Source organism: Chelonia mydas, chromosome 8 (assembly GCF_015237465.2).
Source record: "Chelonia mydas isolate rCheMyd1 chromosome 8, rCheMyd1.pri.v2, whole genome shotgun sequence".
Classification (NCBI taxonomy): domain Eukaryota; kingdom Metazoa; phylum Chordata; order Testudines; family Cheloniidae; genus Chelonia; species Chelonia mydas.
The window spans coordinates 45541605-45566808 of record NC_057854.1 but is presented as its reverse complement, the minus strand read 5'-3'; the positions used below and the strand labels follow the sequence as shown (position 1 = coordinate 45566808).

Sequence of the window (25204 nt, the reverse complement as noted above, 5' to 3'; positions counted from 1 at the left end):
ACCTTTTAGTTGCTTTTCTCAAAATAATAGATTCCAGGAAAGGCATTTGCTTCCCTCCACTGCCTGCCTGAAACCCACTCGCAGGCATCAGGGACTGGACTTGAGACGAGAAGGAGCAAAGGTAATGGGGAAAGCAGGACACCACCTGGGGGAGGCTAAAAGAAGAGAAATGGCTAAAGTGATTGTGAAACTGAAATGCGGAGTGGACAGCTGACAACTGTGAGTTTAACATTCCTGCAGGTCTTGGGCAATCAATCAGCTCCATTTCGTTCCCTTATTGTAGCTGGATCTGTTTCACATCACTGAGTGTTAATAGGAATCAGAACAAGCTACCACTGTATTTATAGAGAGTGAGCGTGTGCGCGATATTTCTGTCCACAAAGGTTGCCTAGTCTTCTGTAATAAGGTTCTAAGCCATTCTGCTGAAATGCTGTGGTTACTGCTCTCCGACAGCTCTATGCACTGAAGAGGTGTGCTTCTTTTCTGCCGCAGGAGACCATGGTACAGAGAGTGGCAATCATTGGAGCTGGCCTGAGCGGACTGGCCTCCATTAAGTGCTGTCTGGACGAGGGATTGGAGCCCACCTGTTTCGAGAGAAGCGATGACATTGGAGGGCTCTGGAAATTCGCAGTAAGTGGGAAGCTCATTGGCGGATGACAAAACATTCTGATTTCGGAATATGGCTGGTCTTGTCACATCCCAGCTGTCACTCCATTCTGCATACGCCCTGTCTTGTATCTTACTTTCCCTGATGCCTATAGACTGGTTTGCTCTTCAGGAGAAGCACCTGTTAATTGTTTAGAACAGATCACTCACTCTTCAGCACCATGTCTTTCTATGGCTTTCACAGGATGGTGAAATCTGTGCTAATGGTCACTTTACTAACCACAGTCACCCGTGTAAACAGGCCACAGACTGATTTGGAGAAAAGCTGAGCACCCCCAACGTCAGTTTAAGTAAAGGGGAGCTGCAGGTGCTCTGAAAATCAGGCCATTAAGTCCCTGTAAAAGTTCCTGTGTGTTAATCACAAGGTGCTGTGCAGCCACGTGTTAGAACAGCCAGATATATAACTGACCCAGTGGAGGCTTTATTGAGATTTCACTGGTTAAGAGTTAATTAGATGTCTTAAAAATAAAGCAAACTCTAGTTCTGGCTTAATGCTTTTAGAAGCGAGGCTGAGGGCACAATCTGGGGACGCAAATCTGAGCCAACTGCATCTGAGGCAGGCAAACTCAACTCTTACTCATTTACTTTGGCAGGGAGTGGGGGGAAGTTGCATCCCGATGATAATGATGCAATGTGCAGTCCTTCTCGGGCCTTGCTGTCTGCTCCACAAACAGCCCTGCGCGCTAGCCACCCACCCCTGGAGTGCAGGAAGGAGTTTGGTTTTGCTTTACTGTAGCACCGAAAGCTCGACTCCTTGCTGGGTTCTTCCGCCCCTGAAGGGGAAGAACCTTTCAGTACCCCCGCCCCACAAAGTGACCCTCCTGCATGTATGTTCTCTGTGGCGGTTGGCAGGCTTGCAGGAATGAATCTAGACTCAGCCAAGAGCCATGTTATAAAAAGACTCTGCCTGCAGGACAAAAGTTGACATCAAGCACTGTAACTTTCTTCTTGCTGCTCTGCTCTCACGACCTGATCCTCCTGACAGCACAGACAAAGACTCTGATAGAGGCCTTATTCAAAGAGCTGCTTATTTCCAGATCACAAAGTCTTGTTCTTCATTCTCTCACTTGGGCGAAGGAATAAGGCCCACAGTGAACCAAATCACGTTTCCACTGTGCTTGTGATGAAATGTTGCGGGGCGGTGTGGGGTAGTGGGAACCAGAACCTTCAGTGTTCCAGTCCTGCTTCTGACACTGGCTAACCATGTGTATGGAGCTGGACTTCTCTGCCTCAGCCTCCCCATCTGTGAAATGGGGTACTGACAAGGCTAATGTTTGTGTATTGCTGCGAAGATGTGCTGACAAGGGAACAGCTCACCCACCCACACATTAGCACTCGTGGGAGGGGGCTTTGGAGGCAGACATCTGAGAGGGTTTCCTCATGAAGATCCCCCCCACCCCCAAGCAATAGAAAAGGCCCTACCCATAAACTTTGCTGATTCTCTGCACCAGCCTGGCCCCTGTTGTCTCTGGCAGAGGGGCTGCATTGCCTCCACCCTGAGAGGAGCAGCTTCTCAATCCTCAGAGGAGAGGCTGCAGAGAAGTTAATGCAACCTGGGTCTCTCTTCCTTTTTCTGACTGTTCTTCATGGGGCCAGAGTGGGGAAGATGCGCCCTTACCCCCCAACCTACACAGTCGCCTTCCCCTTCCCCAGCACAGGCCTCAGACTCACAGGAAGAACCACCTTGGTGCAGAGAGCTGCCAGAGCCAGCTGTGGCTTCCAAGGAGTAACTAGGAGTCAATGACAGGCCAGCACAACCCAGAGAGAGCCTGGACAGAGAACCTAACCTTTCTCCAGGAGACGAGGCGGCCATCAAAGGTCAGAGCTGGAATGCCGCTGTGCTAGGTGTCACGGGTGCACAGCAGGGGTGTAGCCACAGGTGGGAATGGGTGGGCCATGGCCCACCCACTTAGCATCCAGGCCCACCCAAATCTGAGCAGGGGTATAGTCCCTGGAGTGTCACTCGGGCACCTGAAATCCAGGACGGAGCTATGCGCCTGCCCTTCAGAAAGCTACTTTCCAGCAGCTCTGCCTCGCCATTTTCTGAGCAGCCCCATGCGTGTGCCCAGCTTGGAAGGTGAAGCCCTGTGTCTGGGGGTGTGGCGTTGAGGGAGAAGCTGAACTAGCAGGTGCTCAGGGGCTGCCCGTTGGCCTGTGGTGCTCTCCACACGGCTCATCCTCTGCATGGCCGGAGGCAGCAGCAAGGCCGGTCTCTCTGCAGCACTCCCAGGAGAGGATGCACTTTGCTGGGCAACTTAGTAAGAGTCCAGGCCAACCTGCACTCACAGGCAAGCCCCTGTTCATGCCCCCTCAGCGCAGCCAGAGGCAACCTGACACAGGGGCCATACGCTCTGCAGAGATGTGAGCCCCCAGCTGAAGAGCAGCAGCCCATACCCCGCAATGAGGCAACAACTCCCTCTCTTCCCCCGCTGCAGAGTCAGGGCGCAGCTGAGGGGATCAGTGCTCCCCGGACAGGTTGCACAGCCAGCTGGCGTGACCAGTGGATAGCACAGTCTGGCATTGCCCGTCCACCCGAAAGTCAGGGTCCACCCAAATTTCCACTCCTATCTACGCCACAGGTACACAGGCTCGGTTCTCTGCAGCCGCTCGGAATGGAGCTCAGACAGGACCGTTTTGTAGTGTGATTCCACTCAGGGCTCACTCTCGCTAGGGCGAGCCTCCTTCGCTTCAGCGCCACCTGGGTCTGCCCTCAGAGCGTTCCGCACCCCTGTTCACACTGGGAGCTCCCCGCAGGGAGTCCCACTGGATGGGACACCTCCAGGGGCCATGCACCTCCACGCTGCAGTCAGCAGTAGGGTGACCAGATGTCCCTATTTTATAGGGACAGTCCTGATATTTGGGGCTTTTTCTGACATTGGCTCCTATTACCCGCCAGCCCCTGTCCTGATTTTTCACACTTGCTATCTGGTCACCCTAGTCAGCAGTGAGTCCCAGCCAGTGTGTAAAACAGGTTTATTCGTCGTCTGGAACACAGCATAGAACAGAGCTTGTTAGCACAGAAAGTAGGGACATTCAGCAAAGACCATCTTGGGGGAATCCAGAACTCAGAGCTGTGGGCTCTGCTCCCCGAGTCCCAAACCAGGAGACTGACTTGCTTCCAGCAGCCCACCCTCAGTCATGCCCTGTTGCTCCTCCTCTGTCCTTTGTCTCTTTCCCAGGCAAACTGGTCACCTGGCATCTGCCTCTTTGTTCTCCTAATCCTCCGGCTGGCTGTTGTAGAGGATGGGCAGATACAGATCATAGAATCATAGAATATCAGGGTTGGAAGGGACCTCAGGAGGTCATCTAGTCCAACCCCCTGCTCAAAGCAGGACCAATCCCCAACTAAATCATCCCAGCCAGGGCTTTGTCAAGCCTGACCTTAAAAATATCTAAGGAAGGAGATTCCACCACCTCCCTAGGTAACCCATTCCAGTGTTTCACCACCCTCCTAGTGAAAAAGTTTTTCCTAATATCCAACCTAAACCTCCCCCACTGCAACTTGAGACCATTACTCCTTGTTCTGTCATTAGCTACCACTGAGAACAGTCTAGATCCATCCTCTTTCGAACCCCCTTTCAGGTAGTTGAAAGCAGCTATCAAATCCCCCCTCATTCTTCTCTTCCGCAGACTAAACAATCCCAGTTCCCTCAGCCTCTCCTCGTAAATCATGTGTTCCAGTCCCCTAATCATTTCTGTTGTTCTCCGCTGGACTCTTTCCAATTTTTCCACATCCTTCTTGTAGTGTGGGGCCCAAAACTGGACACAGTACTCCAGATGAGGCCTCACCAATGTCGAATAGAGGAGAACGATCACGTCCGTCGATCTGCTGGCAATGCCCCTACGTATACATCCCAAAATGCCATTGGCCTTCTTGGCAACAAGGGCACACTGTTGAATCATATCCAGCTTCTCATCCACTGTAACCCCTAGGTCCTTTTCTGCAGAACTGCTGCCGAGCCATTCGGTCCCTAGTCTGTAGCGGTGCATGGGGTCTTCCGTCCTAAGTGCAGGACTCTGCATTTGTCCTTGTTGAACCTCATCAGATTTCTTTTGGCCCAATCCTCTAATTTGTCTAGGTCCCTCTGTATCCTATCCCTACCCTCCAACCTATCTACCTCTCCTCCCAGTTTAGTGTGTCAGATACAGAGTGTCCAGCTATGGTCTGGGTCCAGAGAGCTAGACAGAAGTCACACCTGCCCTCTAGGGTCTCTGCAACGATCACACACCTTTGTCCCACCACCTAGAATAGATACTTGTGTAACACATAAGGGAAACTGAGGCACACACAGAATATTCATACAAAACATTAAGAGAATTCCCACTTTGTCACACTAGGCTACAGCAACACTTACATAAACAAAAATGCAGGAGCGCTTGCATTGCCTCTACGCAGCACCTCTTTCTACACAGCCCTTTCTTTTTAAATGTTGGACTGGAGTTCCAGCTGGAAAGGCCCAGATTGACAACTCTGGAAACCAAAGACCTCTCCAGATGCCGTTTCCTTCGCTCTGCCCTGTAAGCATGCCTCAACACCAATCTGCAGGCTCCATCTCAAGGAGAGAGAAGGGATTTCACTCCCTTTGCCCACTCAGACCATAGCTACTGTCTTGACAACAGTAGGGCCAGTTAATACCAACTCAGAGGGTGGTTTTAATGGTGGAACACCTGGCTGCTTGCAATGGGTGTGAAGCCACTGTCTAATTTCACAGGAGCGCACACCTTGTAGCCACATCACCTTGCATTACCAAGGGATGCTTGGATTGGAGTTGTCTAGGCTGGGTGGTCATACTGCTGAAAAGGATCTGGGCATGATAGTGGCTCACAAATGGAATATGAATCACCAATGTGATGCAGCTGTGAACAAGGCTAATGTCATTCTGGGGTGTAGTAACAGGAGTGTCATATGTACAGGAGGTAACTGTCCCACTCTACTTGGCACTGGTGAGGCCTCAGCTGGAGTACTGTGTCCAGTTTCTGGGCACCACACTTTGGAAAAGATGTGGACAAATTGGAGAGAGACCAGAAAAGACCAACAAAAATGATCAAAGGTTTAGAAAACCTGACGATGAGGAAAGCTTAAAAAGCTGGGCACCTTTAGTCTTGAGAAAAGAAGACCTGATAAGTCTTCAAATATGTCAAGGGCTGTTATAAAGAGGAGGGTGATCAATTGTTCTCCGTGTCCCCTGACGGTAGGACAAGGAGTGATGCGCGTAATCTGCAGCAAAGGAGATTTAGGTTAGATATTAGGAAAAACTTTCTAACTCTAAGGGTAGTTAAGCTCTGGAATAGGGTTTCTAGGGAAGTTGTGGAATCCCTGTTATGGGAGGTTTTTAAGAGCAGGTTGGACAAACACCTGTGAGGGAGGGTCTAGGTTTACTTGGTCCTGCCTCAGCGCAAGGGGCTGCACTTGATGACCTCTCAAGGTCCCTCTGAGCAGGAAACGGTGTTGGTGCTTCAGGAAGTGGCACTCTTCCCTCTGAATCAATATTGAACATGTCCCTAGCGTGATGTTCAAGGGGGCACCGAGTTGCTGGAGGCCCCGTACTCTGGATGAGATGTGACATCACTCACAGGATCACTCGTGATCGTTACAGGGACCTGTTTATATGAAACTGGGCCTTAGCCCCAATGTCCTGGCTAAATTCCAAACTGGCCGTTTCCACTTTGCTTCTGAACTCTTCCCCTGCAGCTCTGGTTAAGGGTGGTATTCTTCACCCTTGTACTGCAATGGTGCTGTGCACGTGAAAACAGCTGCCGTGGGACATGTGATCATTAACCCATCTCTTGGGGTCCTGCACATTAAACTCCTCAGGCAAAAGATGCAATCATTGCATCACATCCAGAGCATTCCTATGGAAATGGCATTTGATCCCTGACCAAGTTCTGTCTGATCTGAATTGGTGCCAGAGTGTCCAAGGCTGCATAGCCACCTACAGCAGCTGATCAGCATGTCCGGTGCAATAAGGAGCGTCTTTCTAATCACTCCTGGGAAGGGCCCTGGAGGAACTGGTGCAGTGCTGATATCACCCATCCTTGCCCCTAAAGATAATGCATCTCCTTCTATCTCTCTAAGGCTGGGAAGTCAAACAAATGGCTCACAGGCCAGGCGCAGTTCCCCCCCCTCCCCCCGTCCCCTCCCCCGGCCCTTTCCTCCTGCCCACCTCTCAACATTTTAATGGGACCTTGCCTGCAGCTGCTGCAGGGAGTCCAACCCAGAGCCAGACTGGATAGAGCTGAAGGGGGAGCTCATGCTTGACTGGGCCCAGGCAAATCAACCTCTTGCCGCCACAGCTGGGGTTCAGCGGAGGCTGCTCCCTCACCCCTACCAGATGCCACTGTGCATCCTGAAGACCTGGGCTCCTGCTGTCTTGGCCCCAGCTCTTGTTGCTTCCACATGCCCTGGGAAATGACTGCTTGAAGGAGCAGGGAGATTCCCTGGAGTGGGGGGGAAAGATCAAAACTGGGGAGAGCTATCTCACGTGCTAGTCCCCAAGGCAGGGAGGGAAGGGAATTGGGGGGAGGGGATGTTTCCCAAGGCAGTGGAAGAGAGGAACAAAGAGGAAGGAAGCTAAGGAGGAGCTAAGAGGAGCTAAGGAAGAGAAGAGCCAAGATGGGGGAGGAATTCCCTAAGTGTTGGGACTGAGGGATAATTCTCTCAAAGGTGCGGTCAGGCCAATGCACAGGCAGTGACTTCACAGACGGGGAGGGACGCTCCCTACGAGCTGTTACTCTTTAACAATGTCTTCCCTTGCCTTTCAATGCAGTATTTCACTGCGCTCATTGAAGGGGCCCATTCTGCAGTCGGTTGAGACCACAGAATTAGTCCCTTGTTGGTGACCGTTTTAGTCCTGGCACCCACACTCAGAGTGATAGGTCATTCGGTTCTTGCCAGAGAATACTTGTGGTGCCCTGATCTAGGGGCTTTCATGGGTGTCTTCACCGTAGTATCTGAATGTCTCATACTCCTGAGACATAGGGTGGCATCCCCATGCTCAAAGGGACCTAGCAAGCGCATGTCTCCTAGTGGTGGCTGTTTTAAAATAAAAGTGATGTCTGAAACACCAAGGGATCATTCAGATGCTCTGCTGAATGAAACAAGGAGACTGAGGGGAATTTCCATGTAAAGGTACAAAATAACCATCCCTGGGGATTGAAACCTGGACCAAAAGCATGAGCTTCTGCAGCCTGAGCTGAAGGGTTAAGTCCCAAGGCAGGCAGCTGTAGTAGACTGATATCCTCTGCTGAGCGGGCATAGAGGGGGATGTGTAGGATGTGTTGAACTGTGGGTTACAGATGCAGCTTCCTAGCGTAGGGTTACAGATGCAGCTTCCTAGCATGTGATCCATCCCCTGTCATCCACTCCCAGATTCTGGCAAACAGAGATTTAGGGACATTCAGAGCATGGGGTTGCATCTCTGACTATCTTGGCTAATAGCCATTGCTGGACCTATGCTCCAGGAACGTCTCTAATTCTTTTTTCAACCAAGTCAAACTTTGTCCTCGGAAGCAAAGTTAGTGCTACATGACATGACCTCAGCCCAACTCTACCAGCTTTGTTGCTGAGACCTCTGATAGCAATGGGATTTCCAGTTCCTACAATTTCAGTACAGTCCTCGGGTTTGGCCAGAGGCAGGATTTCAGCGTTCGGCCCGTTGCTATTACTGATCATTTAGAGAGTGCCTTTCAGTCCAAAGTTGCCCAAAGGGTTTTGCAGGCCATGGGCCTGATCCAGTGAGATGCAAAACGCCCTCATTTCTCACTGCAAGTTTCTCAGAACCTTGCAGGAACATGCCTCTCTAGATTGAGTACAGGAATCCCTTCACTGACCTCCGAAATGCAACTGCCTCTGGGGTGGTAGATGGCAGCCCAGTGGTTGTTGTTTTCATAGGGGTGTTTCTCGTTCACCTTATTTATCATGAAGACTTCTTTTCTTAAATAAACTTAAAAACATAAGAATGACCATCCTGGGTCAGACCAATGGGCCACCTAGCCAAGGATCCTGTCTTCTGATAGTAGCCAGTGCCTGATGCTTCAGAGGGAGTGAACAGAACAGGGCAATTGATCGAGTGATCCATCCCCTGTCATCCACTCCAGCTTCTGGCAAACAGAGGTTTAGGGACATCCAGAGCATGGGGAAGTGGCATCTCTGACTATCTTGGCTAATAGCCATTGCTGGACCTATGCTCCAGGAATGTCTCTAATTCTTTTTTACTAAGTTATACTTTTGGCCTTCGCAATGTCTCCTGGCAATGAGTTTCACGGATTGACTGTGCATTGTGTGAAGAAGTTCTTTAAGTACTTTAAACCTGCTGCCTACTAATTTCATTGGGTGACCCCTGGTTTGTGTGTTATGAGAAGGGGTAAATAACACTTCCCTATTCACTTTCTCCACCCCAATCATGATTTTATAGACCTCGGTCATAGCCCCCCTTAGCTGCCTCTTTTCCAAGCTGAACAGTCCCAGCCTTCTTAATTTCTCCTCATGTGGAAGCTAATCCAGACCCCTCATCATTTTTGTTGCTCTTCTCTGCTTTTTCCAATTCTAATACATCTTTTTTGAGATGGGGCAACCAGAACTGCATGCGGTATTCAAGGTGTGGGCGTACCATGGATTTATAGAGTGGCGTTATGATATTTTCTCTCTTAATTATCTGTCCCTTTCCTAATGGTTCCCAACATTCTGTTCGCTTTTTTGACTGCTGCTGCACATGGAGCCAATGTTTTCAGAGCACTATCCATGATGGCTCTTCCTTGAGTGGTAACAACTAATTTAGACCCCCAGCGTTTTGTATATATAATTGAGATTGTTTTCCAATGTGCATTACATTGCATTAATCAACATTGAATTTCATTCCTGGTGTCCCTAGCTTCTGTTTGCCAGAAGCTAGGAATGGGCGACAGGGGATGGATCACTTGATGATTACCTGGTCTGTTCAGTCCCTCTGGGGCACCTGGCACTGGCCACTGTCAGAAGACAGGATACTGGGCTAGATGGACCTTTGGTCTGACCCAGTATGACCATTCTTATGTTCTGATCTTCCATTTTCTTGCCTAGTCACTCAGTTTTGTGAGATCCCTTTGTAACCCTTCGCAGTCTGCTTTGGACTTAACTATCTTGAGTAATTTTGTATCATCTGCAAATTTTGCCACTTCACTGTTTACCCCTTTTTCCAGATCATTTATGAATATGTTGAACAGCACAGGTCCGAGTACAGATTCTAGGGGAACTCTGCTATTTTCCTCTCTTCACTGTGAAAACTGGGCGTTTATTCCTACCCTTTGTTTCATATCTTTTAACCAGTTACTGAACCCATGACTGCCTACTTCACTTAAGAGCCTTTGGTGAGGAACCTTGACAAAGACTTTCTGAAAGTCCAAGTACACTATATCCACTAGATCATCCTTGTCCGCATGTTTGTTGATCCCCTCAAAGAATTCTAATAGATTGGTGGGGCATGATTTCTCTCTATAAAAGGAGTGGTGAGTCTTCCCCATCATGTAGTGTTCATCTATCTGTCTGATAATTCTGTTCTTTACATAGTTTCAATCAGTTTGCTTGGTATTGAAGTCAGGCTCACTGGCCTGTAATTGCCAGGATCACTTCTGGAGCCTTTTTTAAAAATTAGTGTCACATTAGCTATCCACCAGCCATATGGTACAGAAGCTGAGCTAAGTGATAAGTTACATACCACAGTTAGTAATTCTGCAATTTCATATATGAGTTCCTTCAGAACTTTTGGGTGAATACCCTCTGGTCCTGGGGACTTATCACTGTTTACAGTGTATAATGTACAAGCACTCATAAAACTTGTCAGTATTTAGTTCTCTGCCTTCCTATAATGTAATTGTCTGGGACTCTTTTTCATTTGACTGTTACTCTTCAGTTCCTACCTGTTCTTTGTCAACTTCTGTCCTCTCCTGTCCACTAAGATATAGAGAATCCCCTTTCACAGGTGCCAACTTTTCCCAAGGGGTGTTCACACCCGCTTCGCCCCGAGGCCCCACCCCCACTCTGTCTCTTCCCCAAAGCCTGGCCTTTGCTCTGCCTCTTCCTGCCCATGCTCCTGCTCTCTCCCCCAAGGTCCTGCCTTCGCTCTGCCTCCTCCCCCAAGGTCCCACCCTCGCTCCACCCCGTTCCCGAGATCCCCACCTGCCCACCGGTCTCTGCCCTCCCCCATATCCCTCCTTGAGCCACCAAACAGCTATTTCGTGGCACCTCCACCACCTATCGGCTGTTTGGCGGCAGCGCAGCCCCCGTCAGCTGATGAGCAAGGGCAGGGAACAGCTGTGGCTGGTGGGTGCTGAGCACCCACTATTTTTTTTCCATGGGTGCTCCAGCCCCAGTGCACCCAGGGAGTTGGCGCCTATGTCCCCTTTAATAAATCCTCCTCTAAGGGATGTCTCTGTCTGAACCGTGAGCTCCTCCACACCAGCTTTCCCCCAGCCCTTAGTTTAAAAACTCCCCTATGACCTTTTTAATTTTACATGCCGGCAATCTGGTTCAGGTGGAGTCCATCCTTTCTGTACAGGCTCCTCCTTTCTCAAAAGGTTCTCCAGTCCCTAATAAACCTAAATCCCTCCTCCCAACACCATCATCTCATCCACACATTGAGACCCTGCAGTTCTGCCTCCCTTACTGGCCCTGGGTGTGGAACTGGAACCATTTCAGAGAATGCTACTATGGAGGTCCGGGACGTCAATCCTTACCTAGCAGCCTAAATTTGGCCACCAGGATCTCTCTCCTACCTTTCCCTATGTCATTGGTACCTTCGTGTACCATGACCATCGGCTCCTCCACAGCACTGCACATAAGTCTGTCTAGAAGTCTCAAGATCCCCAATCTTTGCACCTGGCAGACAATTCACTGTGCAGTTCTCCCAGCCATCATTTGTTCAAACTTGTTGACAGTGACCTTGTGTTAAAACAACAGGGTTGCGGTTTCTTTGCCTGTCACTTAAGATTAGCAAGGCTCTCATGCAAAGAGTCATTAATCTGTTTGCACCTGAGACAAAGCAGAGGAACTTTAGGGGGATCCTGTATTTCTTTAATCAGTTAAACTAAGTGCAGTGAATAAATGCAGGGCACATCCCAGATGCTTATAAAGCTCCTTATCTCAACAGGTAAAGATACTCCTGTGTTTGCAGGGAAAATCCAGCTAAGGAGCATGCAGCTGACAAAAGGTCAACTCCCTTTCTTGCCCCTCATTGCCTGTTAATAGGGAGCTATGTTTTTTGTTCTGTTTTCATTACATAACCCTTCTTACTTCACATTCCAATTTGCAGAGCACAAGTATAAATGCACACATATCAGGTAACTTTAAACACTTAGCATGAATTGGCAACAACCTACTTTAACCATTAGGTCACTGGCAACTTCCTGACTACCGATCAAATTAATGCTTAGCACAGAAGTATCAGTGGGGGGCTATCTACTGTATCCTCATCTTGCCAATGCAAGATTCGTCCCATCTGTTTTATTTCTCAATGCCTTAGTCAAGCTTTAAACCTTCCAGGAGATTAGTGCTTGCCCTGTAATAGGTGGCAGTAGGATATTCAGCCATTCACTGTCTCTGGGTACGCCTACACAGCAAAAAATAAAACAAACCCATGGCAGAATCTCGTAGCTCAGGCTACAGCACGAAAAATAGCCACATAGACATTCTGGCTCGGGCTGGAGCTCTGTCTCTGAAACCCACTCCATGGTGAATGGGAGAGACAAGATTGGAACTCAAGCTGTGTGGAAGCCTGTTCTTTTTTCAGTAACATGTAGCTGTTTTCTTCAATAAATGCCTCCTGGTGAAGACAGTCGGCATGCACCACTTCCCCTGTGAGACTAGTACACAATAAAACAGATCTGTCAGGATGTTCAGTCCAACTCTTTTTTCTAAATTCCATACTGTTGCTCCCAGTTAGTTCCCCCTGCACCAACGTAACCAACTCTGGCCACGCCCTGCTCCCACTGAAATCAATGGGATTTTTAGCACTAATTTCAATAGGATCACAGTAGACCTTTGCATTTCACCAGCAGACAAAGCCAAATAGCCACATATAACAGGGCTCAAAAAAGAACTAGATAAGTTCATGGAGGATAGGTCCATCAATGGCTATTAGCCAGGATGGGCAGGGATGGTATCACTAGCCTCTGTTTGCCAGAAGCTGGAAATGGGCAACAGGGGATGGAGCACTTGATGATTACCTGTTCTTTTCATTCCCTCTGGGGCATCTGGCATTGGCCACTGTCAGAAGACAGGATACTGGGCTAGATTGACCCTTGGTCTAACCCAGTAGGGCCATTCTTATGTTCTTAAAAATCATGATTTTTTTTTAAATGGTAAATCTGGGGTTCTTCTTACTTGCCTCCAGGGGACACTAAGGTCACATTTTCAAGCTTTTCTCTTTTAAGAAAGCAGCTTACTTTGTTAAAAAATGAAAGATTAGATTTTCATGTCATCACTTGCTTCCAGGAGCTGGGGCTTTAAGATAAACACAAAATGTTGCGAGTTGGCAACACTAGTAGCCCATCATCAGCTTCTGCTTCTTATCTTATATGTGCAGGAACACTGGACAAAGCATCCCAGGTAAGATGAGACTTGTGTCTCTGTGGCTAATTCTTTAGGGAGTGACTCTCCACCATGTTACAGCAAGTCTTGCAGCCACCTTCTATGCAGATGTTTATGCTGTTTTGTTAATTATTATTATTCTCTGTAGGAACATGCCGAAGAAGGCAGAGCCAGCATTTACCACTCCGTGTTCACCAACTCCTGCAAAGAAATGATGTGTTTCCCTGATTTTCCTTTCCCTGATGATTTTCCAAATTACATGCACAATTCAAAGCTCCAAGAGTACATCAGGATGTATGCCAAGCACTTTTCTCTTTTAAGATATATAAAATTCAAGGTAAGACTTAGAGCTGCAAAGGCCAGTGCATGGAAGAGCGGAGCCATGGCTTTACCTGCTTTCTGTCCCCATTAGAAGAGTGGCTCCTAGTGGAGGAGTAACTCACTCCCAGCCCCTTATTCCTCTGAGGGCAGAGGCTGTAGAAGGGAGTTCTACTCCTGCTAGCCTCGTTTGACGGGCACAATCAGGCCTTAACTGACTAATTTAGAGTAACCAACAAATATAATCTGTCTGTCAGTAATTCACAAGGGCAAATGGGTCACACTATTCATCTCAAAACAACCCCTCTGAGTCTGTCTTCTATCTACATGGTGTTTTGGTGGTGGAGTAATTGAATGTTAGACAGGAGACGCACAGGGATTAAATACGAGTTAAGCCTTCCTCCTGTTTATAAAATAAATGTTTCAGCCATCCAATCAAAACAATCCCGTGTGGCTTAGGCAACATCACACAGCGAGAACAGTGAATTAGGTATAGCAAAGAACTGGTCCTGAGCAATCCATCTCCGGGCTGAAATTTACCTGAAGCATTAATTGACTGTTTTAATAATGAACAAACTTGTGAAAATCAGTCTGCTATTGGGTAAATCACATATCAAAAGGCTACATTTGTCCAACTCTGATTCCAAAACATCACCCAGCTCAAAGTGATTATTATTTAACTTTATTGCAATAGCACCTAGGACCGCAGGCATGGACCAGGACCCCATTGTGCTAGGAGCTGTACAAACGCAGAACAGAGAGACTGTCCTTGCCCCAAAGAGCCTACCATCTAAGAATGGTACATCACTGAAAACACATCTCTGTAACTGGCTTCCATCTTTGTAAGGTGTCGCTTTGGCAAAGCAGTAAGAGAATGCCAGGCGGGAGAATCAAAATAATTTGGCACGTTGTTATTGGGCTCAAGGCCAGCTCATTAGCTCTTACAGATGTACTCCAGAGTATAATCCTGGCCCTATTAAAGTCAATGGCAAAACTCCTGTGGACTTCAGTGGAGCCAAGATTTCACCCAGTTCTCTACTGTGAATCCAGTAAGACCAATGACACTTACAGAGCTATGTGCCTGCAGAACCGGGTGCTGATGAATGCAAACTGATGTGTTTGTTTCTTTTAAGACTATGGTCAGCAGTGTAAAAAAACGCCCCGATTTCTCTGTCACCGGCCAGTGGGATGTTGTTACAAACCGGGACGGGAAGGAGGAGTCAGCTGTATTTGACGCACTTATGGTTTGTTCGGGGCATCATGTGTATCCACATTTCCCAGCTGATTGTTTCCCTGGTGAGTTGTGTGTGTGCAGTGCATATATTATAGCAAGGACTAGCCAAAAACATTTTCATCAGCACATTGAGGAGGTTTTTTAATTGAAAAAAACAGAAACAAATAAATTTTTGGAAAATAATTCAGTTTTCAAAAACTTCACCAAAACCTGAAAAATTGTACTAATAATGATTTTATGAAAACAAAATCATTTCAGTTTCCTCTCTTTCGTAGGAATTTCAAAGCAAAATTGCAGAAAAGTGTGTCAAATAATTTTACAATTTCACACAAAAAATACGTTGTATGCCATATAGTTGTAGCTGTGTCAGTCCCAAGATATTAGAGACAAGGTGGGGGAGGTGATATCTTTTATTGGACCGATTTCTGCTGTGAGAGAGACGCTTTCAAGCCACACAGACCTGAAGAAGAGCTTTGTGGGGCTCGTAAGCTTGTCTCTCTCACAAACAGAAGTTGCTCCAATACAAGATATCACCTCGCTCACCTTGTCTCCCACAAAAAATAAGCATTTTTCAACTTGTTCTAATTATAGCTCTAAGCAGTATTGAAAATCAAGACCATACAATTATTGAGTAGAATGCTAGCAATTATATAAACACCAGCTTTTTATTTAGAGAAACATTATGCAACGATATAGTCATCAAATTTTACTATTTGGCAGGGCATTACGACGGCACAGGAGTAATCTCTTCAGAACAACTTGGAGAGGTTGTTTATGGGGATTTTGTCCTGTCCCTTGTTCATGTTAGCAATCCAAATCCTCTCAAATGATCAAGACCTATTTTCAAATGCAATGGTTATTTATGTAAGCAAAGATTCTCTTGTCTTGGGGTTGGACGTCTCACCAAAAAATGTCTGCAAAATGTGCAGGGCCAGATTCTGCTCTCAGTGACCTCTGAGTGCTTCTATTATCTGCAATTTCATTGGAGTAAGTGGGTTCATAATGTGGAGATCAACTAAGATGCTGTGGCAGAACCTTTATGCCTGGTGAGGATGAGGATGCTTTGCACCTATGTAGCACTTTCTGTCCAAGCGTCTCAACAGTCTTTACTAATGTGAGTGAAGTCAGCCTCACTGCACATGATTTTACAGCTGGGAAGACTTTGAATCCCACAGGTGTGATGGGCCTCATTTGCACAGCTGCTGAGCACCCACCACTCCATCTGCAGGTGCTCAGAACTTCGAAAAACCAGAAAAACTAGACAAGGTGGAAGAGCTGGATACGGAACCAGCGCTACTGGCTCCTGGTCCTGTGCCGTAGACCGTTTCCAAGCAAAAAAGAACCCCCTTGAACTATCAAATCCTAGGAGGAGTTTGTAGCATGAGTAGTTTGAACAATCCTTTTTGTGACTTGTGAAATGAGAAAATCTGCTGTGGAAATCAGAGAGAGGCTAAATGCCGAATCCCACAAATGTACAGCAAAGGGGTCCAGCCGCAAGCGGGTAAAATCTCTCCCTTCAAATATCCAGATGAACTCATTTTACTTTCCACTTTTCCTCAGGGTTAAATAAGTTTAAAGGTAGCTACTTCCACAGCCGGGAATACAAGGAACCGGAAAAATTCAAGGGGAAGAGAGTGCTTGTGATTGGACTGGGAAACACTGGTTCGGACATTGCTGTGGAACTCAGTCACACGGCCTCACAGGTACAATTCCCTGTCTTGCTGTGGAGTTGCTAGTTCTCATTATTGAGGTACAATAATTGCGGGTTTCAAAGCTGTCTCATCCTGGATTTGGACACACAATTAGTGGGAATAGGCATCCAGGTCTTCTAGGTGGCTTTGAAGTTCCCACACTTAACATAAGCTTAGAATGGTCGCATGCCGGATGAATACATTACGTGGCACAAATTGTAATCGAGAGCAGGCCAAGCGCATAGGTGTCACTCCCGCAATGTATGCTTCTTTGCAGTATATCTTCCCACCAGTTCTGGGTTGGAGCTGGAGGAATGTGAAGTGGGCCTGATTCACCACTGCTTTACTCCAGTTCTACCCCAACGTAAGTGCAGTGAAGTCCGTGAGGTGACACTGCTGTAAAACTGGAGCACTGCAGTGGTGAATCAGGCCTGCTAATTAGAGAGGTCTTTACCAGTGATCACTCTGCTGTAGTTGCCTTTCTAGAATGGTAATGGCCACACCCTGCTTTGTCCATTATTTGTTTAGGTTTATCTCAGCTCCAGAAGCGGTTCCTGGGTGATGAGTCGCGTTTGGGACAATGGCTACCCCTGGGATATGTTGACTTTGACTCGCTTTGAAACCTTTCTCAGGGATGCCCTTCCCACCGCCATCAGCGACTGGCTGTATGTGAGGAGGATGAACAGGTGGTTTAAGCATGAGAACTATGGCCTGATGCCTTTGAACAGGTAATTTTATGGGATTCTCCCTGCAAAGCATTTGAGGAGGAAGGCAAAGCCTTGCTCAGCTTTGAAAAGGCAGCATGGTGGTGTCCTGGTTGCACTCTACTGGTAGCATCAATGTGCTTTCTTCTCATCAGGAAGCAGGTTTATAGCAGGTTAGCTTAAAAATAAGAGTGCAAGACAAGTGAATGAAATCTCACACTTCAGGAGCCATACGGATTGCTTGCAAGAGTAGGAAAGGAATCCTCTGTCCCTTCTAACCCATATGGGCTCAGAGTTATGCAACCAGAGAGGTGCACAGTGGCTATTTTGCTATGCTCTCATGCATCGTTGTTGGAGATAGGACTCCAAATTAGCAGGGCTAGCTCTGGTCCAGTACAGCAATGCCTTTCCTAAGCCATTAGAGAGACAACTTCTGTTGGTGAGAGAGATACAGTTTCGAGCTTACACCGAAGAAGAGTGTGTTTTGAAAGCTTGTCTCTCTCACCAACAGAAGTTGGCCCAATAAAAGATATTCCCTCCCCCAACTTTGTCTCCCTAATATCCTGAGACTGACATGGCTACAATTACACTGCGTATTTTTTTAAACAACGTCCACTTCTTTGCCTAAAGCCAAAAACACATCTCTACCTTTAGTAGCTAATTCAAAGATTAATTTACCTCTGAAACACCCCATGTGTTTGCAGGGACTTCAGAATGCCAGTGAAGTCCATGTTTGGACTGACTTTGGTTTTAAACCTCATTGCACCGTGGGGATGATCTTAGTTTTAGCTCTAGCTGAAAGAATGGGAAATGTGCAATATTCCATACATTGTCCAGAATATGGAGATCAATGGACCCAATCTCATTGTTTAGGGTAGAGTAACCCAAAAGCTGGCAACAATCGCTTTTTTTTCATCTAGATACACTACTACACTGAATCTCAAAAGTGAGTTAGCAGATCCTATTTCAAGGAACAGCTGTAATTATGTGATGTTTGCCGTGTTGTTGCAACCGTGTGGTCCCAGGATTTGAGAGAGACAAGATGGACGAGAAAATATCATTTATTGGACCAGCTTCTATTGGTGAAAGAGACAAGCTTTCGAGTTTACACAGAGCTCTTCTTCAATCTGGACTTATCTGACTTCAATCTGGGTTCGAATATTAAATTTAGAATACAAACAACTTGCGAAGCACTGTTTCCAATCAAGCCATAGGTTGGGTATTTTTAAAAAACAAAAAAAGAGTGTTGAATAATTTAAAATGGTAGATTCTGAGGAAATCGTGATCCATTCATGGATATCTCATAAGCAAAAGAAAGATTCTAAATTTATTGTGAATTATTTATTCAACCTTAAAGAGATAACTGTGAGAAAGAGTGTTCCTGGAGCTTTAAAGGATAAAAACCTTTATTGCTAAAGTGATCCTGGCTGCAGCCTTACATTAAAAATAAAAGAAGAGGTACTCCAGCAATGCCACGTAAATCAACTCATGCATGAGCACTAGTGTTAGGAGGTAGCAAGCTGGCAAGGCAGAGTGCAGCACTGGGAAGAGACAGCATGCTATAAATGGACACAGCTGTAGTTACACATGGGCTGTAAAGAGATTTGGTGCTTCGGTGCCAGGGACGGTGCCAAACTCCCCAACTTTAACCTTAACTTTTAAATTGCAGGCTTTCAGACTCAAGTTCTTTTCATAGTTGCAACCTTCTAGCAAGGCGGTTTCAATGTAACTGATATCTATTTGTGACCTTCGCCATATCTGAACCGAGAGTGTTGTGCCGGAATTACCACTGTGGAGCGTTGGTGATGGGTAACCATAGGTTCAAGGAGAAATGGTTAGCCTCCTTTTCCTGACATTCGTGTACAGAAACACAGTGATCTCTCTGCTTCTCCTAGCCAGGAGACAGGCAGCACTTTATACTACAGGCCTCTGTGCTTTTCTCTCTTTATAGAACCAGCCGTAAAGAGCCAGTGTTTAATGATGATCTCCCGAGCCGCATCACATGTGGAACAGTGGTGGTGAAACCCAATGTGAAGGAATTCACGGAAACCTCAGCTATATTTCAGGATGGGACTGTGCAGGAAAACATTGATTTTGTCATCTTTGCAACAGGCTACAGTTACTCCTACCCCTTCATAGAAGACAACACCATCATCAAATGCAGAGACAACGAGGTCACCTTGTACAAGGGCATCCTTCCTCCTCGACTTGAGAAGTCAACCATGGCTGTCATTGGCCTGATCCAGTCGCTCGGTGCAATTATTCCAACGGCAGATCTCCAAGCTCGCTGGGCTATAAGGGTGTTTAAGGGTAGGTGAAGGGAAATAGGGGGGCGGGGAACTGTCCCAGATGAGCTTGCCTGTGAGAACTAGCATTGCTATGCAACCTATAGTTCCTTGCAGATTCAAGCTGGGGATCTGGTCTGAAAAGAGAAGCAGGCGTACATTTGTGCACCTGCAGACCTCATGGGATTTGCTAGGCCTGCTCACCCCAGAAGTTATAGATCAGTGGGAGTATGGCTGGTTTAACTGAAGCATGCGCGAGGGGCCGGAACAGTATCTTACTACTTGGAGATGGAATAAACTCGTGACCTTGTACCTGTTCTTTTCTAGGGTTATATAAGCTTCCCCCAGTGAACGACATGATGAAAGATATTGATGAAAAAATGGGGAAAAAGCTCAAATGGTATGTGCAAGGTGCAGTTCTCAGGTAGCCCTCCGTGCTCTGTGTGCATGAAAAAGGCTACCCCGGCCTGTCTTTTCTGTATAATGTTATGGTCTGATCTCTGTAATGCATATGCTCTGTCAGATGCATTATGAGAACTTGCCATCCAATAAGCAAGTGGCTTTCTCCAAGGAGCCACTCTTTTAAACTCCCACTGCCCACCCCAGTATACATCCCAAATATTGTATATCACATGCTTTCCTCAGCCTGGGAACTTGGGTTCTCCCCCATTTGGCCCAACGAACAAATATAACAGGAAGAACTTCTGCAGCACCAGGTTCAGGATTATTAAAAACTCTGTGGCCTCCTCAACAAGCCTTCAGCACCCCCCACTTTCCACACCCCTATTGTTCTGAACCTCTCTCACTCTGATTGTGTGTAGCTGCCCTCAGAATGGTGGAGAATCTTGTTTACAGGCCTGACCCAGCGCTCATTAAAGCAAATAGAAGCATTTCCCTTTACTTTGGCAGGAGTTGTATTGGGTAGATACCTGGTCAAAAAATTTCCGATGGGGCATTTTTCTGTCGGAAAATGTGGATCTGTCAAACTTGAAACGTTCCATGGGAGTGTGTCGTTTCTGACAAGCAAAATCCAACCTTACTGGACTGGAACTTTCTGAGTTTTCAATTTTGAAATTACTTTTTGGTTTGAAATATATTTATTTTTAATTTATGTTATGTTTTTAATGTTTTTATATTTTTGTGTTATTTTATAAATGACAACATAAAACAGAGTCAAAATCAAAATACAACTTTGACCTGAAGCTAAAAATTTTCATTTTGCATCAAATTTTGAAATTTGACTTTTCATTCCAATTCAGAATTAATTCTTTTTTTTAAATCATGGAATTCCCTGCAAAATGCAAATTCAGTTCCTGACCAGCAAGATTAGTTCCATTCTGGGAGGACAGTCCATTATTACAGGCATCTTCTCACCAAGGACAAAGTATACAGGCACTCCTTAAGTGCACTCATGGAAGGGGTTACAAGCAGAATATAAGAACGGCCATACTGCATCAGACCAAAGGTCCATCTGGCCCAGTATCTTGTCTTCCGACAGTGGCCAATGCCAGGTGCTTCAAGGGCAATGAACAGAACAGGGCAATTTATGGAGTGATCCACTCCAAGCTTCTGGCAGTGAGAGGTTTAGGGACACCCAGAACATGGGGTTGGATCCCTGACTGTCTTGGCTATAGCCATTGATGGACCTATGCTCCAGAAACTTCTCTAATTCTTTTTTGAACCCAGTTATACCTTTGGTCTTCACGACTTCCCTCTGGTTCTCTGCCCATCATGTGATTGATTCAGGGTGGGGCTATAAAAGAAAGGGAAGCTGTCGCAAGAGAGCCTACCTAAGAGCAGGAGATGTCCTCTCCCCTCCCGGCTTGCTGTCAGCTGGAAAGCTGTCAGTTGGTACCAAGTGTTCTCTGTTACTTTGATCCTGTTTTGGAATCTTCTTTCCATTGAGAAAGCTGGCCCTGAGGAAAGGACTTGAAGTGAACTAGCATTAGGTCTTTATTTGAACTCCCTGGCTGGTGGGGTTGCCAATTTCAGTTGGACGAATTCCTGGAGGTTTCATCACATGACATAATCTTTAATTAAATATTAATTTTCAATTCTTGGAGACTCCAGGACAATCCTGGAGAGTTGGCAACCCTACCTACCTGCTCACTAGCTTATGCCACCTTTAAAATATGAGGTGAGAGAATCACATGATCTGTAACAAATGGACAACTGTTGCTGGAGTTAACAGAGTGTGGTCCTATTTGTAGTACTCCTGCCAGCCAGTGTATTTGCTTTCGCATCCCTTCCAAAGCCAGATCATAGCGTTGCCATGGGATGTATCCCCAGGGCCAGGTATTTGGATCCAAGAAGGCATAGAATAGAAGGAGTGTGGGGCCTCAGGGCTGTTTCTAGTGAACAATAGTGCAGAGTACCCCTGTCACGCTGGTGTAACACCCTACCTGCACTGGAGGCTGCTGGGGCAAAAGAGCAATGGGAGAGAGCAAGGCTAATAGTGAGGGAGGCAGTGACTGGCACCAGAAAAGAAGGGATGCAGGAGGTTGGGAGCCAATGGCTAGGCTAAGTTGCATCATCGGAGGGGCAATAGGGACAGAGCTGAAAAGAAGAAAGTCCAATTCAGGAAGGGCAAGAAAGACAAAGATCATAGGAAGAGAAGGGAGAGCCACAACAGGACAGGACCTAGAAAGAGGCAAGACAGTGGTACACGGGGAAAAGAAGAAAAGTGAAAGGAAGAACAGTACAGTTAAATGAGGAAAAAGGACTGAGTCTCTAAGTAATCTAAGAAATTATTAGAAAAAGAGTGTTAGAAAGCTGTGAGAAAAGTAAAGCAAGAATGAATGGGGGGGGGGGAAATAAGCAGCAATCAAAGATAAACTGTAATTAAAGGGACACAAACTTAAGAAACAAGGAGGAAGTGAGCTGTAGCGCAAGTAAGAAAATAATAAGGACTGTAATCTTAAGGTAGATGAGGTGAAGTGACAGGAACAGTGAAAATGTCTGAGCAAAGGGACTGTAAGCCAGAAAGGAGGGGAGAGAGAATTGCTCAAACAAGAAGCCAGCACATTGCATCAAGGAGTACATACATGCCTTTATTTAAGCTGAATCTTAGAACAGTGAACAAAGATTGCACAAGAAACTCGCTCAAGCTATAACTAAACATTGTAAGAATCTCCCCTCCAAACCCTGGGCGGCAAACTAAGAAACTGACCAGGGAACGTACAATGGTGGGGTTTATGTTCTGGTGCATTGTATTTTCTAATTCAAAATTCTGTTATTTCATAAATTATTGCCTATAACATGAGTTTAATTAAGATAGTCGTAGTCAATAGGCAGTAGATAACAGTAATTATTTACCGTAGGTTACGGTGTAAGGCTAAATAGTAGCTCCTGCTAAAACAACTAACTGATTTACTTGTGATTATTCGCCACTTACCTGATTTCTACATTTCCCCAACTGATTGAGATAAAACATAATTTGACCTCTAGATTGCCTCGGCCTCTCTTTCCTGCTTGGATTCTGAATCCCCCTCCATTAGGCCCGTTACACTGGCTGCTATAGTGACATCTGCAGCAGAGAGGCCAAGGTTGAGAACAGAATACCTTCTCACCCTTGGAACAGGGCCCACCAGCTCCCAGATGAAGTACACAAGTGAGGGGCTTTGAGGGGGAACCTACACTGAAGTTGTCCGTGCTGCATGTCTTCTGTTAACAAATATAAGTCTTCACTCTCCAGCGGTATCAGACTGGCCCTTTTCAGATGTAATCCAGTCACAGTCCAATGCTGTATATCAAACACATGAAATCACCCCTTCTGAACAGGTCTCAGAAGTAGCTTATTCAGAGCAGCGCAGGCCCTGCAGCCCTCTCTCGGGCAAAACTCTCGCTGAGGCCAATGAGAAGTAAGAGTGCAGTGAGTTAAATGTGTTTGCAGCAGTATTTCTGTGCAACAATAGCATACCGCATCACAGCAACAATAGATACTCCGTGGTGTATCTGTCCCTTCTACCACCATGTAGAAGTGCAGGGTTAACCTTTTGTGTCCATTAACCAGAGGCCTTTTTTCTACAAGAAAACTGAGTACAATACTGTATACTCAGCAATGTATTATATCTTCTCCCTTCCCACCTTAAGGTATGGGCAGAGCAATACCCTACAGATAGATTATATTTCCTACATGGATGAACTCGCCTCTGCTATTGGTGTGAAGCCCAATTTTCCACTGCTGTTCCTGACGGATCCACGGCTGGCCCTGGAAGCGTACTTTGGCCCATGCAGTCCATATCAGTTTCGTCTGACGGGACCGGGGAAGTGGGATGGAGCCAGAAATGCCATCCTGACCCAGTGGGACCGGACGCTGAAGACTACAAGGACGCGAGTCGTCCATGATTCTCAGAAACATGTCCCCTTCTTGAATTTGCTTAGAGTACTTGTCCTCCCTCTTCTCCTTCTTGCTGTTTTTCTGATGATTAACTAATCAACCATTTTAAGCCTCTCAAAATGAAATTAGTGAATAGAAAGGGAAATTCTTCCAGAGAAAGGAAAGGAGAGAATCCTACCACTTCATATCGGTTCTGACCTACTGTGTGTGCAGATAGATACATTAGATAGATATACTACACATGCATGTAGAAACTCAATGGGCCACAGCCTCAGCTGTGTAAACTGACATCGCTCCATAGAACTCAGGGCCAGATTTTCTTTTGGTGTCTCAGTTTGCCCACCCCTTTAACAACCGGTTCTAAACTGGCTTCAAAATCTAACCGGCTCCAGCTCACCATTGCATATATGTACCAAACAAAATTATTATCTGAAGCTGTTCAGTCTAGAACAGGCTCTTGTTAGCTATCCATTATCTCCTGCTTCTGACTGAATGCTGTGGTCAGATCCTCGCTCACCCTGACAGAAGAGGGAGGTTTATGCCCCGTCATGTTTAAACCAAAGCAGTTATGCATGCCCAGATGTTCTGCGGTGGGATTACATTCGCTGCATCTCTTCTCCCTTCACTTACAGCCTGAGCTAATCACCATGGAACTAAATGGAAAGCCCCCCACCCCCACCCTTGACTTCAGTGGACATTGAATCAGGCTTCAGGGTTGTTTTTTTAAAAGTCAATTACAATATTGAAATAAAAATGTACTGGAATCTTCTCACCAGTTTCCTGATTCTCTCTCAGCTGGGAAACAATGAATTATTTATTACGAGGGGTTTATGTAGCGAGAAACTGTAATATTGTGTAAAGTGAGGGACTAGGATGTTGATCATAGCGACTGGCGCTAGGGCAAGAGGATGATGATTTATACCAAGAGGATGGAATGGACTAAATGCACGTTGGATGGGAAAACCTCGCAGGGTGGGAGAGATTCAGATAAGCCTCTGGAAGGGTAGAGGCTGGCAACAGCACATGCACTAAGGGAAGTAAGAGAAGACTCTGGCCCCAGCTCTTCATTGGATTCAGTCCAAAATATTTCGTTTAATTATATTTTAGGGATTTGATTTTTTTAAACCAGTTTGTGGGGAGGGGACAGGGACATGTTTGGAAGTCTAGGTAGCAGATAGCATGATTTAATCTGAAAACTAGTAACATCTCACCGAAACTGCACCCACAACTGTTTTGCAAGTACCAGAAGAGAGCCTAGTAAATTGTATAGTAGAGGTGCCTTAGGACATGTCTACATGAAAAGATTATTTCAGTATAAGGTCGGGTGTGAATTTAAAGCAATTTGGTTATACTGGTATAACTCTCTATGTGGATACTCTTATGCCAGTCTAAGAGAGCCTTTTTC

General features: G+C 46.3%; 1 protein-coding gene across 3 annotated transcripts; it reads left to right on the top strand.

Annotated features, from left to right (window-relative positions):
- LOC102929691 (dimethylaniline monooxygenase [N-oxide-forming] 3) lies at nt 1–24566 on the top strand. 3 transcript variants are annotated; one of them, XM_007061244.4, is made up of 9 exons: nt 1–121; nt 493–630; nt 13377–13565; nt 14680–14842; nt 16341–16483; nt 17000–17199; nt 19127–19485; nt 19788–19860; nt 23553–24566. In XM_007061244.4, the coding sequence occupies exons 2-9, from the start codon at nt 499–501 to the stop codon at nt 23893–23895; spliced, it is 1602 nt and encodes a 533-aa protein (XP_007061306.2). In that variant the 5' UTR covers nt 1–121; nt 493–498; the 3' UTR covers nt 23896–24566. The 3 variants fall into 3 exon arrangements, with proteins under 3 accessions (XP_007061306.2, XP_043377149.1, XP_043377150.1); XM_043521214.1 differs by having other exon boundaries at nt 10–219; nt 23553–24562; XM_043521215.1 differs by lacking the exons at nt 1–121; nt 19788–19860 and adding an exon at nt 128–219 and having other exon boundaries at nt 23553–23731.
- Nucleotides 24567–25204: the final 638 nt, after the last annotated feature.